Source organism: Ochotona curzoniae, unplaced genomic scaffold (assembly GCF_017591425.1).
Source record: "Ochotona curzoniae isolate NIBS_2020 unplaced genomic scaffold, NIBS_Ocur_1.0 contig_883, whole genome shotgun sequence".
In the NCBI taxonomy this organism is placed as follows: domain Eukaryota; kingdom Metazoa; phylum Chordata; class Mammalia; order Lagomorpha; family Ochotonidae; genus Ochotona; species Ochotona curzoniae.
The window spans coordinates 32448713-32467723 of record NW_024466599.1 but is presented as its reverse complement, the minus strand read 5'-3'; the positions used below and the strand labels follow the sequence as shown (position 1 = coordinate 32467723).

Below are 19011 nucleotides of genomic sequence, written 5' to 3'. Positions count from 1 at the left end.
TAGAATAACCTAATATGTTTCCTTAATTTGAAAGTCTGCTCATACAGTTCCAAAAACTTGCTTTAAAAAAAAAAAACAGTTGGGTAACTTCTTTTTAAAAATGGAATAGTTCATTTTTCCTGGTGTTTAGTCCTTGAGAATCATTAGCATAGTCGTCTTGTAACAATGACTGCCAACAGTTGGTGTGTCACATCTGAGCTTTCAGCAGATCATGAAGACATGGACCCATCTGATTTATCCTATACGTTCAACACCTAGCACAACTAGCACAGTGTCTGGCTCGTAGTAGTTGCTTAGAAAATGTCTGTAGAAAGGTGAAATGAATGCTTCTAATGTCAGACATGCTTATGGGGACAATACAGAACTTTGCTTAATATTCCCTCTCAAATGTATGTATGATATTTGCTTTTAGAAAATAGTGTTCATCCTTTAGTACTTTCCTAAGCAAGAATTTGGGGAAGAATATAGGCAAAATCCATGATTACAGCCCACAGCAGCGATTTTTAAATTTTTTCTAGTAAAGTAGGTGTTAAAAGAATAGCTAGTATAATTTTAGAGGAATTAAATATTTAACTAGTGTGTTATCTTAGGTGTGTGGTTTTTTGGGGGTGGGGAAGATGTTTTGATGAAATGGTGTGTCTACCACTTGTTTGTGGTAGTTCACAGTTCATGGCATGGCTACACCGTAATTTATGAATGAGTCTTCTCTGGGTATAGGTTTAGAATGTGTATATGTGCACATGCACACACACCTACCTTTCCGTACATGTCTTGCTGTTTCCTCAGAGTAAATTATAAATACACATACTGTATACAATCACATATGCGTTTCGTTGTGCATACCCAGTTGAGTGCTGTTTTAGAGGCAGCTTATGACCATGCCTGGCAATAAAAGCTCAAGGATTTACATATTGTTGTCTTCATTGCCTACACTTCATTGCCCAAAGTAAAGTGACTGCTTTGGTTAAAATAAATACGTTAGTGAACACAAAGTGGCTTGAACAATAAAGGAATTTATTATTCCTTATCAAACAGCTGGTAAATTTCATTGAAGGAGGAAAGGAAGAGTGAGTCCATAATTATTAATTCAAGAGCTTCATGAAGAACTGCTTTCTCACATCTATCACTTGCCATGCTTAGTGAGCCCGCTGTTCCCTGAACTAGTCACACTGCACGATACAGTGCTTACCCTGGTTTCGGGAGTCATATTCGAATCAAAGGAAGAAAGGGCCAACTCTTTATTAAGGTTCCTGTTTAAGAGAAGTGAAGTGTTTTTGTGAAGTACTCAGGAAATTTGCACTCACATTTTATTTTCCATAATTGAAGAAATAGAATGGGACCACCATAACTAGCTTAAGCCATTGCTTTTCATTAGTTTTGAAGATGAAACACACTAGGAAATGCATGTTACATTATGACCACAGCACTCATCACACATGTATGTATTTGAGCACATATATGTCTGTCTTTACAACTAAATATAATTAAAACCAGGCGTTTCTTAGAATAATACTTAACTTTTGCATAATAATTAAGTCAAATTTATTCCATTTATATTTAAATGTCTTTAATACCACAAAATAAAAATTAGAAAGGTGTTAATATATAGGCATAGACTATTTTTTAGGGTGTTTTTATTTTTTGGTCCAGAGCATGAGGACAGTACTATGTCCATAAGTGAAAGTGTCCAGAAAGTTTCTGGAAAATCTTTTACTGAAAATAGCATATATAGATTTCAAATAGTTTTTACCAAAATAAATGTGTCTCTGTTTTTTTAACTTGGATTAACTTTTTGAAGTCATCCATATAGGTACCTGATTAACCCTGTCTTTTTACATTTTAATTGAGTGAAGACTTAGAATACTATACAGATCAGTCATTGTGCCTGGTAAAATGAACTTAATAATAATTGATTCAGAAAAATTAATCGATGAATTCTATGTTCAATGGAAGGGAATCACATTAATAGACAAATCTAGAATTGGAGGATCTTTGGGAACCATCTTTGAGAACATGCCTTGCTGAAAGTATGAAAAGATACAACTGAATGCTGTATATGATCCTGGATTGAATTCTAGGTTGTGAAAAAAATTCTGTAAAGAGTATAATTGGGGCAATTGTTAATATATAGGGTGTAGATTTTGATAACATTGTTAGACTTGTGCATTTCTTAATTTAAATAACTATGGATACGTAAGACAATGTTCTTGTTACTTAGAAATAAATGCTGAAGTACCTATTTGCAGGAAGGCTATGTGGGAGTTTTTTGCACTACTCTTAGATTATTTTTTAATTAAATTTGAAATTACTTCAAAATTGTTTTTATTGGAAAGGCAGATTTACAGAGAAGGAAAGAAAGGTCTTCTGTCCACAGGTTCACTCTACAAGTGGCCAGAGTAGCCAGAGCTGAGCCAATTCAAAGCCAAGAGCCAGGAGTTTCTTCCAGGTTTCCCATGTGGCTACAGGGTCCCAATGCTTTGAGCCATCCTCCACTGCTTTCACAGGCCACAGGCAGGGAGCTGGGAGGGAAGTGGAGCAGCAGGACATGAATGAGCACTCATGGATCCCGACACATACAAGGTGAAGATTTAGTCACTGAGTCATCACGCTGGTTCTTGAGTTCACCCAGAATCTGGTTCTTGAGTTCACACATGCTAAATACATCATGTGTGTTTTATGGTATGTGTCCTTTTAGTATGATCTTGGAGTTAGCATGAAAATATTTTGCTGAGAATTTTGTGTCCATTCATAAAGGTACTGTCTGTAGCTTTTTATGATGTTTTTAACTGGCTTTAGTGTGCTGGCCTCATGGAATGAGTTTGGAGGCATTCCTCTTTTATTTTTTGTAAGAGTTTGAGAAGAATTGGTGTTAATTCTTCTTGAAATGTTTGGTAAATTCAGCAAGGAAGCTGTCTGATCTGAACTTTTTTTTTTATTGAGAGACATTCTGATTATGGATTGAATTTCTTGCTAATAGGTCTGTTCAGTTTTTCTGTTTCTTCTCTACTCACTGCACCACAGTAACACTCTCACTTCGTAATTCTTTATTTCCTACAACCAGGGACCAAATTGATCAGCGGGTACAAAAGAGATACCAGTAAGCAAAGCATTCTGCCCCATTCTATATTTTATGCTTTTCACATGATAGTTTCAGTATGCAGTATTATTTATTCTAGTATTAGTTCCATGTTAAGGATATGTTCACCCTGCTCTGGGCAGGGTATTCTATTTCTTTCTTGATTTTTCCTTTCTAATGGAAAGTATTCAAATTAATTTTAATGACTCACTGTTTACCCTTCAACCCTCAGTTTACAAAACCACTGATTTAACTAATGGATATCATCTACAAGAAGTGAGGCCAGCTTCTCCAAAGCATGTGGCCTACATAAATAGAGGCATGAGGAGCTGACATTGTGGCACAGAGGGTGAAGCTGATACCCATATGGTATGCCTATGACACTGGCATCCCTCCTGCTCCATTTCTGATCTGGCTCCCTACTAATATACCTGCAAAAAAAAAAAAAAAAGTGGAGTAATGCCTATGTGCTTGGGCCCTTGCCACCTACATGAGAGAACTAGATAGAGTTCCATTGCTGGCTTCAGCCTGGCCCCAGCCTGGCCCAGCTTAGCCATTGCGGCTATGTGGGTGTGAACCTGTGGATCAGAAATATCGGTATCCATCTGTCTCTGGGTTTTTGCTTCATAACTCTGCCTTTTAAATGAATAAGTCAGGGGAGAGAGAGAGAAGAAAAAAGGGAGGGAGGGAGGGAGGGAGAGAAAGAAAAGCGCTGGTATTGTGTACTGAGCCTCTCCCTGTGGGTACCAGCATCCCATGTGGGCACCTGTTCATGTCCCAGCTGCTCCACTTCTAGTCCAGTTCCCTGTTTTTGCCCTGAAAAAGCAACAGAGGATGGCTCAAGTCCTTTGGCCCCTGCACCCAAGTTTCATCTGGGTCTTCCACATGGCTGACATCTTCCACTGCTGTTCCCAGGTCATAAACAGGGAACTGGGTCAGATGTAGAGCAGCCAGAACACAAATCACTGCCCATAAGAGATGCCAGCATCACAGGTGGTAGGTAGCTTTATCCACTATGCCACAGCATCATCTTTGTTTTTTCAGGCTTTATTTATTGACACACAGTGTGGCACAGACAGAAGGAGGAGGAGACGGAGATTTTTCATCTATTATCTTGCTCCCCAAATGGCCATAACAGTCGAGGCTCAGCAGCCCAGAACTCTATGCTGATCTCCCACTTGAATGACGGGGGTGACTTGTTTGATCCATCTTCCTCTGTACACTCTGATAAAGGATTCCAGCATCACAGATGGCAGTCTAACCTGCTGCTTTACAATGCCAGCTCCTTTGTTTTTTCTCTTAAAAGAAATTAAGGAATCAAATACATGTGCAAGTTAGGATAACACCATGATGCAGGCCATGAATGAAACAGATCTGTATGCCTCAAAGTGACCCTCAGGCCACATTCCCTCGAACTTGCTTCAATGGACAATTCTTAATCAAACAGCTAAATCTAAGGCCAAACAATCTGAATATTAACAAACTGTACAGATGACACTGAGACAACCTCAAGTTGGAGAACCACTGTGTTAGTAGAAATTTGAGCAAAGGGGAAAAAAAATCAGTGTTGTTATATTCAATTCAGATATCTGAATATCTTAGAAAGTAAGAAAACAAAGATTCCTGAAGTTCAGCTCAATGACATCTGCTAACAATGTTTGAGAGGATGAAGAAATTGACCATGGTGTCTGTTAGCCAACTACCAGCATTTATAGACAGAGTAATGGCATAGTCCGTGCACTGCATCTCCTTCAGTGTTGATTGATATTTGATCTTTGTCTTTGCAGCATGATGTATCCCAGACGTTACTCAAGGCAACACTGGACAGTGTTGTAGAAGAATGTGTCAGCTTTGTGGGAGTAGATATTAACATCTGTTCAGAAGTTTTGTTAAGGTGAGACAAGAAGTCTGTGGCTGAAGATCACAGAATCTCAAGTTTAACTGCTCCCCATCCCCCACCAGTCCAACCTCAGCCATAACAGGGAGACACACATGTGCAGAGCTGTCAAGCACAGGAAAAGTCAGGCCTTACACATTGCTTTGGATAATCAGTCAGAGGGGAAGACATCATTTAAGAAAAGAATTGTAACAATTCACATTATCATTTTTAATATTGCAAATCTGAAGTGAAGAGCATATGGTAACCATTGAGTGCATTAGTTTCGCTAATAGAATTTAAATAAGGTTAACATGGAAAAGAGCTGTTTCCCACCACATGAGAATAGAGATTTTTCCTAGTTCAGTCTCTTGCGTGCATCTGTCAAAATTGGCAATATCCAAGAGATAAATTCTGATGGTTTCAAGGTATAGTTGCCATAATTTTGCCCTGATTTCACAAGTCACCTGTCAAAATTTCCATCATACAATTACATCTTACATTTTTCTCGGTTTCTTCTGTGTGGTTACAGGAGAGCTGCTTTTGGTTGTTGTTGTTGTTCCTGGCTTTGCATTTATTACCCAGGTCTGCTGATACAGCAGGAAATTTCCTGATTTGGACCTTTTTCATTGAAACTGATACGGCAGAAGGTACTGCTTCTGCCTTAAGGTATTGCTTTTCTACCACAGTTATACAGACATTTCATAGTTATGCAAATTTAGTTACATAATAAGAATTAAGATTCTTGGAAATAACAATGTTTTTACCCCTTGAGTCCCAGTTTTTCCATTCTATAAATATTTCAATGTTTATTTTAGAGTTAGCACCAAAAGTGTGTTTGTGGCTCCTATGTCCAAGTTCCTATATATAGGATGATGGGACATAGTGGGTTTATTGCTACCAAACAATCTCCCTAATGTCAGTATTTTCATACTAACCATGGCATTCATGGGTAAGTGCCTTTCTGTGTTTTAGCTCTACATTCTTCAGTACAAAATAAGAGTAGTGACACAGTTGTGAACATTATAACTTTAATTGTTAATTGTCTTTACAAAACTAAAGGAAAATATGCAGGATTCTTTCTTGAAGTTAGTTTTATGGTGTAGTGGATAAAGCCACTGCTGGTAACATGGGCATCCCATGTGGTCAAGTTTGATTCCTGGCTGTTCCACTTCCAGACCATGCTCCCTGCTAATTGGCTTGGAAGAGTATCTGAGAATGGCCTAAATCTTTGGGCCACTGAACTCAGGTTGGACAACTGGCTCCTGGCTTTGGCCTTGCCAAGTCCTGGAAGTCGTGTGGGAACTAAAAAAGTGGATGAAAGATCTTTCTCTTTGTCTTTCTACATCTGCTTTTCTCTTTCTGCATCTAGACTTTTTAATAAATAAGTAAATCCTTTTAAAAATTTAAATATTTTTGAGGGGCGGCCCAGCTCGGTGGCCTAGCAGCTGGGGTTCTCACCTTGAATGCACTGGGATCCCATATGGGTTCCGGTTCTGGTCCTGGTGGTCCTGCTTCCCATCCAGCTCCCTGCTTGTGGCCTGGGAGAGCAGTCAAGGACGGCCCACGGCCTTGGGACCCTGCACCTGCATGGGAGACCCAGAGGAAGCTCCTGGCTTCTGATTGGCTGCTGTGGTCTTTTGGGGAGTGGGTCATTGGACAGAGAATCTTCCTCTCTCTCCTCCTCTCTGTATCTCTGACTTTGTAGTAGAGGTGAATAAATCTTATAAAAATATATTTTTTGGTTCAGAAGTACAAGGAATCTGATTAGCTCAGAAATAGTGTAGGTCATGGCTGTTTTTCTTGTGTAGTATTTTACCTGCATCTTTATGACAGATACTGATTTTGTTATTGTTTTGGTTCAGTTGTCCTCTCTTCTTAGACATCTTTTTCCTCTTTGTCCTTTTTATTTAACTCTAATTTGATTAACTTAGAGTGTGGGTGCAGTTGTTTTTGTACTCCCCATGTTCGTGTCACTCTCTCCAGGTGAGGTATGGGTTGTTTTCTCATGTTATTTACTTTATTTTTTTTTTAAGGCATATTGCAGGACTCAATGCCAACAGAACCAAAAACATTATTGAATGGCGAGAACAAAATGGGCCCTTCATCAACCGAGAGCAGCTGAAGGAAGTGAAAGGGCTGGGTCCAAAATCCTTCCAACAGTGTGCTGGGTTCATCAGAATCAACCAGGATTACATTCGAACATTTTGCAGGTGATTATTTAAGTGTATCGTTGTAGCTACTGATTCCAGATGTCCACTGCCCACACCTTCATTTAATATGTCCAGAAACCTTTGCTAGTTACTGATAGCAGTGAACAAGTTCGCAAACAAACTGGATACGTAGTTTTTGTGTAATATATAATACAGAAACTGTAACAGGGAACTCTAACACTGTCTTGGGAAACAGTTTTATTGAAACGCTATTTGAGCATCATTTTTAGTAAATCAGAGAAATTAGCTGCACGGAGATTGGAAACATCACAGGAAGGTCATCATTAAGTGTGCAAAGGCCCAAGACAGGACCAAGAAAGGAGGGAAAGAAATGGGGCCAAGGTCTGCAGGATTGGAGCATAGCAGGTAGGAAGAGTGGGTGAAGCTGAGGTGACAAAGGTGACTTCACAATGATGACTTCACACTGAAAGCTATTCCCTAAGCATGGAAGGGCTCCCCTACTTTTCCAAATTCTTAATTATCAATATGCAAATCAAGAGCTTCTTTTTTTTTTTTTTTTAAGATTTTTATCTATTTTTCTTGGAAAGTCAGATTTACAGAGAAGAGAGATGGAGAGAAAAATCTTCCATCTGCTGATTCACTCCCCAAGTGACCACAATGGATGGAGCTGAGCAATCCAAAAACAAGAGCTTCTTCCAAGTCACCTATGTAGGGGCAGGATCAAAGGCTCTGGACCAATCCTCTACTGCTTTGCCAAGCCACAAGCAGGGAGCTGGAAAGGAAGTGGAGCAGCCAGGATGCGAACTAGTGCCCATGTGGCATCCTGCAACATGCAAGGCAAGAACTTTACCCACTAGGCTATCAGACCAAGCCCGCAGGCTCGTACTTTCTATTCCTGCTGGAACAAAAGCTAAGAAAGTGGGTAAACGTGTTATCTTTAAAAAAACAAAAAAAAAGGAATAACTTTTATGTATCTGTTGATTTGGGACTAATCTGTTTTATTCATATGAGTTATTTTTCTTTTTGACAAGATTATAATAAAGGCCTCATGGAAAAATAAACTTCTTCTAGAAAAGACCGAAGGAAAATCAGTCCCACAAGACAGTAGAATATATTATAAAACAATAATAATCAAACAGTTGGCATAATGTTGAAATAGACCAGACTGAAGTCTGAAATACACGGAAACAGAATTGGCATTTAATTTATGATAAAGGTGACATTTCAAAGTAATAATGAGATATCTCATAAATGATATTATGATAACTGGCTAGAATTTGGTATGTGTGAAGGAGGCTGTAGTATTTACTCATAAGTTTTACCAGGATAAATCCCAAATGCATTATAGACTTAAATCTTAAAGGTGCGACTGTAACAGTACAGGAAGAAAAGCCAGTGCCACAGCAGATCAAACCTGTCACCTGTGGTGCCAACATCCCATTTGGACATTTCTGAAAGACCTGGGTACTCCACTTCTGAGCCAGCTCATTGCTGACAGGCCTGGGAAGGCAGCAGAAGATGGTTCACGTGCTTAGGAGCCTGCCAATATGTGGAGGAAGCTCCAGGTTCTTCCTTTTGGCTTGGTGTATAAGTAAAAAAATGTATCTTTAAAAATTTTTTAAATGCCAGAGGAAAACTTGGACAAAGTTTATGAAACATTGGAGTTGTGGTAGATCTTTGTAAATAGGTCACAAATCCCAGAATGAAAAGTCAAAATATTGAGGATAAAGTAATCCTATAGTTGTTAGTCTGTATGTTCTTTAATACCAAGTGTAAAAATTTAAATAGAATGGAGAACAAAAGTAAAATGTGTGTAAATCTCCCATTTCAAAATAATTTCTTATATGTTGTTCCAGAAAGTAGGTTTATTACTTTGCATATGTGTTCATTTTTAAAATGCACACCAATTCAGAGCCTGGTGTAATGGCCTAGTGGCTAAATCCTTACCTTGCATGCCCCAAGATCCCATATGGGGATCCCATATGGGTACTTCTTTGTGTTCCGGCTGCTCCACTTCCCTTCCAGCTCCCTGATTGTGCCCTAGGAAAGCAGTTGAGGGCAACCCAAAGCCTTGGAACACTGCACCTGTGTGGGAGATGCAGAAGAGGCTCCTGGCTCCTGGCTTTGGATCAGCTTGGTTCAGGCGATGGCAGCCACTTGTAGATCTTTGTCTCTTCTGTCAATCTGACTTTCCAATAAAAATATAAAATCTTTTTAAAAAAAGATCATGCTCTACAGCTATTTGAAACTTACTTTATTTAAGTCTTATATTTTGGACCTCTTTCAAAATTATTACATGTAAGTTTTTTTGTGTGTGTGGCTTGTTTTGTTTTTTTTTTTTGTTTGTTTGTTTTTGTTGTTACTCTGTGTGTCTGCACAATTCAGGTTGTTTTTAGTCTCTTTTTTCTTTTTTTAGAGATTTTATTTATTTGTGTTGGAAAGGCAGATATACAGAGAGGGGGAGAGACAGAGAGGAAGATCTTCCATCCGGTGGTTCACTCCCCAAGCGGCTGCAATGGCTGGAGCTGAGCCAATTTGAAGCCAGGAGCCAGGAGCTCTTTCGGGTCTCCCACATGGGTGCAGAGTCCCAAGGCTTTGGGCTGTCCTTGACTGCTTTCCCAGGCTACAAGCAAATAGCTGGATGTTGAGTGGGGCCACTGGGATTAGAACGAGTGCCCATATGGGATCCCACTGTGTTCAAGGTGAGGACTTTAACCACTGTGCTATCGCACTGGACCCTAGTCTTAAATTTTTCAGCTGATAATTTGACACTGGAAGATTCATTTCTTGATTATTATTATTTTAATTAAGTGTAGACTACTACTGTTTCACTTAATGATTTTTGCTTTGAAATTTATTTTTTTTTTACTAGTAATGCTGCCTTTTCAGAATACACTAAGTGGTTTTTTCTTTGTTTTAATGCTTTCTATAGCATCTGGTATTTGATGCATTTTATGTCAGAGAACTTTTAAGATATTGCCTTACTATGTTCTGACATCTGATGTTTGCTAGTGAGAAATCTGGTGCTTATATGATTCTAATTTCTGTTGAAGCAATTGATTTAATTTCTTTCTGTCTTGACAATATTTTTGAATTTTAAAAAAATTGCAAAGTTTTCATATGGTATACCAACATGAGTCTTTTCAAATTTGTCCTGTTCTGTATTCACTTGGTTTTTTTGAGAACCTATATTTTTCTTCAGCTCTGAGCAGCCTCATTATTTTGTTTTCCTCCAGTTTTCTGTTTGCTGCTAGCATAATTGGCAAATTATACAGATCAAATCAGTTAAAAATGTTTTTGGCTTTAAGTAACAGCCCTGTTAACAGTGGTTGAAGCAAATGAATGATAATTTCTGTAAAATGAATAGTTACTGTTTGTGTATATTTGTATGGCAGAGAAATGAGCACAGTTTAAATTAAAGCACTCCTCTTTATCACCCAGCCTCCCCCCCCCCCAATCTTTTTTGCCTTTTGTACATTCTTCGGTTTCTTTCTGGTTTTAAATTGCTACAGCAGTCAGCAGACTGATTCTTCAGGCCAAATTCAGGGAGCTGCTGTGACATCTTCAGCAGGTGTTGAGATCACAAATGAGAAACAAGGCAAAAAGAAGAGTAAAACTACAGTGAATGTTGTACTGAAGCCAAATGCATTGGACCAAACTTGTATTCATCCGGAATCATATGACATAGCAATGAGGTAAGTCTGGGGCCCGTGGGGGGAGGCCACATGCCCAGAGCGAGTTCTCTGCTGCAAACGGCCTTTGTTTTGGCATAAGGGAACCAGAAAAGTATGACCATGTTTAACATGACAACATTTTTCAGAAGTTCCGCATTGCCGAGTTATGTGGCACATTATTTTGTTTCAGTGAGAAATGAAACCATTATTCCTGGAGCAATGTCAAGCTAATAAACCCTGCTTCTAATGGGGAAGTGTGTGTAATGGAAATTGCATGGCACTCTCTTCTGTTTGTTTTAGAAATTAACAAGACGCAATTGACTAGCACCTGGCATAATGCTTGTGCTTTTGGAAAGATAAAGCCTTTTTAGAAAGTAAACAGCCAACTCGGGTTTCCTGAGAAATATCAGCCTGATGAGTTATAATGGAGTCTAAAGAGTGGTGCAGTCGCAGGGAATTTTTATTTACACAAACTGATATGAAATTTTCAGTCATAAGGGGAGCCGTATGTGTGTGAAGCCTTAAAAGAGAAGAAAATGCTTTTTAATAGCACATTTATTTAGCTTTAAAAAATTTTAATTAGTCCAAACAGAGTGGCATGTTACATAACCAAAAATTCTTACTGAATTATACAATAGGTGATACTAAAATAGTGAATATTTTAATTTTCAGCAAGTCTAAATGAGATCTTTTGTTTTAAAATCATTTGATTATTTTAGTAAATAACTCATTTGCTTTCTTCTGGAAATCTTTAGAATTTTAAAAACTGTAACACGCAGAAAAAAAGAACAGAAGAGTAAAGCATACTAATCAACATCAAAACATTGCTTCATTTTCTCCCCAGGTCATTTCTTATTAGAAATAAATATGCAGGAAAGTTAGAAAACTTACAGTATATTCCTCTGTACCCACACTTCATTTTTTTATCACTAACATTTATCATTAACTGCACCTGTTTTTCCATCTGTTTATGTGTTAGTCTGTATGTGAAAATTTCAGAAATCAACTCACTCCCTACTAAATACCTCAGCCTGCGTATGATTGACTACAGTTAAATAATTTTTGGTAGTTTTTTATATATGTTTTTGAGTTAAAATTCAGATGCCATTGAATTTCATGAATACCAACATCTGTGTGATACAAACCCCCATCTAGGTAAAGAATATTACTGATGTCACTAAATGCTTCCTTGTTCTCCTTTGTTCTCACTCATAGAAGTAACTACTCATTGTGATTTTTTTCTACCAAAGATTATTTTGTTTCTAGACTTCATGTAAAAAAAAAAATCAGTATTTTCTTTTGTCTCAAGCGTCTTTCAATAAATGTGTATAGGTTTATCCATATTATAGTTCCTTTTTTTAAAAAAAATATTTATTATTTATTTGTTTATTGCAAAGTCAGATATACAGAGAGGAGGAGAGACAGAGAGGAAGATCTTCCATCCAATGATTCACTCCCCAAGTGACCACAGCAGCCGGTGCTGAGCCGATCCAAAGCCAGGAGCCAGGAACTTCTTCCAGGTCTCCCACACGGGTGCAGGGTCCCAAAGCTTTGAGCTGTCCTCGACTGCTTTCCCAGGCCACAAGCAGGGAGCTGGATGGGAAACAGGGCCACCGGGATTAGAACTGGCACCCATATGGGATCAAGGCGAGGACTTTAGCTGCTAAGCCACCACACCAGACTCACTTGTTCCTTTTTTATTGCTAAGAATATTTCATTGAATGATTATAACACAGTTCTGCTGATGGAATCTAAGGGATACTGGAAAACCCAGTTTTTCCTGTTCTGTACTCTCAGTACAATGTAGAAAATTTCTCTGATTCATAGTGTTCAAAATATATGGGAAGTTCTCTCTACCAAGACCCAGTCACTTCCTAGCATATCCTCCAGCAGACCCCAGGTAGCTGATCTCCAATTCCGTTTAGCTCTGACACTGTCTACTTGGCAGTAGCATCAATCTCACAATTTGAGGGCATAATATCAAAAGTCAGACCTCTGTGTCTTCAGAACCAGCCACAAGCATAATTGTGACCTATACTTATAAGAGACCTGCAATAATCAAGGTTCCTTGATCCTTTCCCTATATTCCATTAATTTATCAGCTCATAGAACTCGGGAATCACATGTTATGCTTACGAGTTTTTTATAATGAGATATAGAATCAGGAGGTCAGAGCTTCCATACTCTGTCAAGGGTATGCCATCTTCCTAGCACTTTTGTGTTTTCAGCTTTCTGGAAACCTAACAAGACCCTACCCCTTTGGAGCACAGTTGCCTATTTCATTGGCCAGTGAACAGCTCAGCCTCCAGCCAGCCAGCCCCTCTGCCTGCCTCAGAATTTGGGGGCTGGGGTTGAAAATTCCAGTGCTCTGTGACATGATTGGTTTTCCACCTGCAGGCTCTTGAAGCTATCTAGGAACACCAGCCATTCATTATTTTGCAGTTTTAGGTGTTTTTGGTTTTTTTTCCCCCCTAGAAAGGGAAGAACAAATATGTATTTCCCAATATCACATGGAACTTTGACTATTTCCAGTTTTGGAGGGGGTGTTTTAAGTAGAACTGTTGCGAACATTCTTGTATAGTATTGTGTTGCTGTTTATATTTGTGTTCATTTATCTTGGGGAAAAATACCTGAGAGGAGTTGCTGAGTTATAGGCTACATGGTTGTGTAGTTTTCTGATCAACTTCAGTTATACCATTTTGGATTTTTCCTGTGCTATTGTAGTATATGTAGTAGTAGCTATGTAGCTTTAGTGTGCATTTTAAAGATATTCTTATTAACCACCGGAGTATCTTATTTTTAAAAATAGTCTCGTCATGTCACTTGGCTGTTTTCTAATTGGGTTGTTCAGTTTTTATATTAATCTTTTGCAGTTTTTTTAATAATAGTTTTTATACATTAGAAAGCTCCTTGTCAAATATGCTTCACAAATCTTTTTTTCCAGTTTTCATTTTTGTAGTGGTATCTTGTTGAATAGAAATTATTAGTTTTATTGGTGTCTGATTTATCAATTTTTGAATATTATAGTTACTGCATTTCATTTTCTAAGAACCTAAAATCGGACCTTTCTCAAGTTATAAATGCACCTACCATTGATTTCTTTTTTTTTTTTTTAAGATTTATTTATTTATTGGAAAGTCAGACATACAGAGAGGAGAAGAGATAGAGAGGAAGATCTTCCATCCGATGGTTCACTCCCCAAGTGAGCACAACGGCCGGTGCTATGCCGATCTGAAGCCAGGATCCAGGAACTTCTTCCAGGGCTCCCACACGGGTGCAGGGTCCCAAGGCTTTGGGCCGTGCTTGACTGCTTTCCCAGGCCACAAGCAGGGAGCTGGATGGGAAGCGGGGCTGCCAGGATTTGAACCAGTGCCCATATGGGATCCCGGGGTGTTCAAGGTGAGGACTTTAGCCACTAGGCCATGCTGCCGGCCCCTACTATTGATTTCTTATAATAATTTGATGCTTTTAGCCTTTACATTTAGTGTGTAGCACATCTGAAATTCCTTTAGTGTATGATTTGAAGTAGGAAGTCATGGTTCATTGTCTTTTTCCATTATGATTATTCTGTCATCTGAGCACCATATTTGGAAAAACTAATGAGGCAAGCATTTGGCACAGTGGTTAATACCCCACCTGGGATGCCTGTATCCCATATTAGAATGCATTGCTTTGAGTCATGCTTCTACTCCCAATTCATCTTCCTTCCAATGTGTACCCTGGGAGTTGGCCAGTAGTAGCTCAAATACCTGAGTCCCTGACCACGTACCAGGAAGTCCCAGATTGAGTTCTGGATTCCTAGCTTCAGACTGGTCAACCCTAACTGCTGTAGGTACTTGGACAGTGAGCTAGCACATGGAAAATGTAAATTAGAGGGGAAAGCTTTTTTTTACCCATGCTTTGAAACCCTTGTTAAAAATCCAATGACTAGATGGTTGTGGGTCTGTTTGTGGCTATTCTATCTTTTGATCTAATTTTCAATCCTTATATCAACTACATTTTATTGTGATTTTCTCATTGTATTAAGTTTTGAGGTTAGATTTGTTACTGCTTCATTTTTTTTCTTTTTAAAAACTGAATCGAATATTTTAAATGTTTAGTGTTTGACTCAGCTTGTCATTACCGTTTTTTTAGAAGCATGGAATGTTGGCACCACAGGCAGCTTTACCCACTGTGCCACACAGTAACTCCAATATTCTTTATGAGTATAGTACTTTGTATTTATGATGATTCTGTTTCATCACCAATCATAATGTGCATGACACTGTGGCAAGAGTTGAATATAAAAATGGAGGTGGTTTATTCCCTCAAGGAGCCCACCATAATAGGAAGGATACAACTTATACTCACAGATACCAAAATAGAGGACAATAATTACTAAGTGCCCTCTGTGAAGCACGACGGTTATTCAAGGAGAAAGGGTTTCATTTCAAGATAGAGGAATCCTGTAAGATTCTATAGAGAAGGTTACATTTGGTCTAGATCTAAAGACTTAGAATTTCAGTCCATAGAGGAAAAGAAATGTGTTAAAGTAGGGGATAGGAAAATATAGTTCAGGTCCATTGGAGAAGTAGTTGATGGTCCAGTAGAAGTAAACATTTACTATGGACCGTGTTGATGTGAGGTGTATGAGGAGCATCATCTTGTTTAAAGCTCACAGCACCTGTGAGGTCAGTGCTGTTACCATCCCCACTTCCATAGAAGCACAAGGCCTTGGATGGGCTGAGTGAAGTGTTTAAGACAACTTGGCTAGTTGAACCAAGATGTGAGCCGGTATGTGTTATTTCAAAGTCTGGACTGTTGAGGAAGTTACAATTGAAAAGCTAGCTTAGAGCCAGTTTTGAATGTGACCAAACTTGTCTTTCAACTTAAGGGCAATGTACCTTTAAAACAAGTGTATGTTGTTCAAGGTGGAAAACAAAATTGTGTGCTTCTTAAAGAAGAAACCTTAAATCCTGGGACATGCTGGTTTTGAGTGCTACTCTGTATCTTTGCATGACTGGAATTAGATTCTGCCTTTCCTCTCAAGAAAACACGAGTTCCTCCAATAAATATAAATATATTCAAGAGTGAGGAGAGAGAGATCTTAAGCCAAATGCCAAGAATTCCATCCTGGTCCCCCACGTAGATGGCAGGGATCCAAGTACTTGAGTGGCCAGATGTATTAGCAGGAATTTGGATTGGAAGTAGAGCAGCCAGGACTGGAACCCACGCTCTAATGCGGGATGCTACAGTTGCAAGCTGTGGCTTTACTTGCTGTGCCACATCACCAGCTCCCTGAACACATCTGTAAGTCAGGATGGTTGAAATATCAATGATAATAAGACAATAAGATAAGGTAATCTAAATAAAGGTAACATGGGATTAGGAAACCTTCTATAGTTGCTGTTAGATTTTCCTTCATAATGATTTAAAACTGTTTTATTCTGATTCCATCTTACTTGTTTTAAAATCTCTGCTTGCCTGGTAACTTCCTATTCACTAAAAATATTTTAAAACCGGCTTACCCCCACTCCCCTTCCTCAGATTGTCCCCATATCTGTACTCATTTTGTCTCATCATTCCCTAAGATAGATGTCCCTCCATTTCCTTCCTCTGTTTTCCTCCTCACCTTCACTTCTAGCTTGCCACGAGAATTCTTGACCTTAGCCATTTTCTTGATCTTTGTACCTTACCTCTAAATGTAAGAGGGAAAGTGGCAGATAAATGAATAAGGTCTTTCAGCTTTCTTTAATTTTGTGACTGTCTCTGTATCTTTCATATCTTCTGTTCCTGTCATTTTAGTTCTCAGGCCCATTATTGCTGTGACCTTCTCATTCTCTGCTCCCTAAAAGCCTAAAGCAGCAGCCACCTTTGATCTAACTTTCCCTTGTGACATCTAACCCACTGCTCCTTCTCAGCAGCAGACTTGTCAGAGAACCCATCGGTCTCCAATTCTTACTCTCTGCCTTCTTCCAGTTCCTTACAACTTGGCTTTCATTCTTAGCCTTCTTCTGATATAACTGTTTTAAGTAATGACCTCTTAATTGTCAAAACCAATGCTACTTACCATCCTTAAGCCAGTTACTGATGAAGCCACGTTTGACGCCATCCATTTGCTGACTTCTCATGTCTTCATATTCTGTCTTCTGTTAGCCCACCAGAGGAAGCTATGCAAGTGTTTTGCCTTGATCACTTTTTCCTCTGACTCTGTCTGCACTTTTGGATGAATGCATCTGCTCTCCCAATTATCTTCATCCTCCACAGAATTCTAATCCTTAAACCCTGCTCTATTCAAGGTGCTTGTCCTAGGCTCTGGATATATACCTGTGTCAATGAGATTCCTCATGAACATGTTAGCAATTCAAAGCAGTATATCTAAAACAGGCGTGCGTTTCAATAATTTTATAATTCTGACCTCTCTTCTCATCAGTTCACTAATTCTACATAAAAACAAGGTAAACAAGAAGGTTTGACCTCCCTTTATTGTACCTTAATGAATAGATAATGACACTACTGTCTTTAACTGACAGAATCATTCATTCATTAAACAACTGTCTTTTAAGTGCCTGCCTTAATCCAGGCATTACTTGATACAGTTTTGGAATATATCAAGATCTGTGCTTTTAAAGATACAGACATTGTACAATCAGGGGAAAAAAGGATTAAAAAATCTGATAGAAGTGTTGAGTGCTGTCAGGTTCGGGGAAAGACAAATGGGCTCAGAATTACCAGAATAATGAGTAAGAGCTTGAATTTTTAAATATGGCAGTCAGCATAGGCCTCATTGACAAGGTGACATTTAAGGAAAGTTAAAGAGAATCTAAGAAGGAATGTGGAAAACAGATCCAAGGAAGAGGGACCAAAGAATTGAGAGTGGAGAAAGCAAGGAAGTGAAAGACAGATCAGGTCAAAACGGCATGAGAATGTCGTGAAAGGGATTTAGAATCATTTCTGAGTGAAATCAGGAGCCCTCACTGGAGTTTGAGCTAGAATGCCATGTCTGATGTACACATTAAGAGGATATCATTCCCTGCTATGATAATTTAAAAAACCATAAGGGGAGTGGTAGAGACGGGGAGATAGACTAATTCCAGTCATCTCAGTGCGAAATGCTGATGACTGAGACCTAGATGATGAGTGTTGGAGTGTTCAGAGTCTAGTATATTCTCAAAGAGCCAATAGATTGTGCTGACAGACTAGATGGAAAAGAGTAACTGTGGCTGTGAATAGCAAAAATAATATGAATACTCAAGATGCTCTGGAATATGAAGTGGAAACTCACCATGTAGGAGGAGGAGTGGGGAAGGGAGAAATTAAAGCTCCAAGCAGTGATCACTCCCTTGGTGCTTTCTTCTGATCTCTTAGCGCTAGGGATTCTTAAACTCTTACTCCAACCACAGAATCCTCACCTCAAATGATTTCATTTCATTCTTTCAGTTTTTCCATACAAATACTTTGAAGCTATCCTTCCTTATGAGATACCTTCAAGTAGAAATCACCTTCCATGAGCATACTGAATTTTTCACAGGGCATTTAAAGAGAATGACCTTTATTATGGTTTCTGTAAGTTGCACCTTCCCTGTTTTGGTTGGCTCTTTGAGGCTTTAAATCTCCTCCATTTATTTGTTTAATTTTTTTAGATTTTTTAAAAAGATTTATTTATTTTTATTGGAAAGGCAGATGGATATACAGAGAGGAGGAGAGACAGAGAGGAGAGACAGAGAGGAAGATCTTCAGTCCGATGGTTCACTTCCCAAGCGGCTGCAACGGCTGGAGCTGAGCCACTCCGAAGCCAGGAACTGTTCCGGGTCTCCCATGTGGGTGCAGGGTCCCAAAGCTTTGGGCCGTCCTCAACTGCTTTCCCAGGCTACAGATAGGAAGCTGGATGGTAAGTAGAGCTGCCAGGATTAGACCCAGCACCCATATGGGATCCCGGCACGTGCAATGTGAGGACTTTAACCACTACACTATCATGCCGGGGCCAGATTTATTTATTTTTATTGAAAGGCAGATAGACAGAGGGGAGCAGAGACAAAGAGGAAGATCTTCCATCCATTGATTCACTCCCCAAGCGGCCACAACAGCCAGTGCTGAGCTGATCTGAAGCCAGGAACCCAGAGGCTCTTCCAGGGCTCCCATGTGGGTGCAGGGTCCCAAGGCTTTGGGCTGTCCTCAACTGCTTTCCCAGGCCACAAGCAGGGAGCTGGATGGGAAGCAGGGCTGCCTGGA

The 19011-nt window shown here is 39.2% G+C and overlaps 1 protein-coding gene across 2 annotated transcripts in view; it reads left to right on the top strand.

Annotated features, from left to right (window-relative positions):
• The window catches only part of SRBD1 (S1 RNA binding domain 1), a 179665-nt gene that overhangs the window by 144892 nt on the left and 15762 nt on the right, over nt 1-19011 (top strand). The window contains exons 17-19 of one of the 2 annotated variants that reach the window (XM_040993200.1): nt 4864-4970; nt 6989-7165; nt 10639-10821. In XM_040993200.1, coding sequence (XP_040849134.1) covers nt 4864-4970; nt 6989-7165; nt 10639-10821 — 467 coding nt within the window. The remainder of the gene's footprint in view (nt 1-4863; nt 4971-6988; nt 7166-10638; nt 10822-19011) is intronic. The other variant, XM_040993201.1, reaches the window with a different exon arrangement.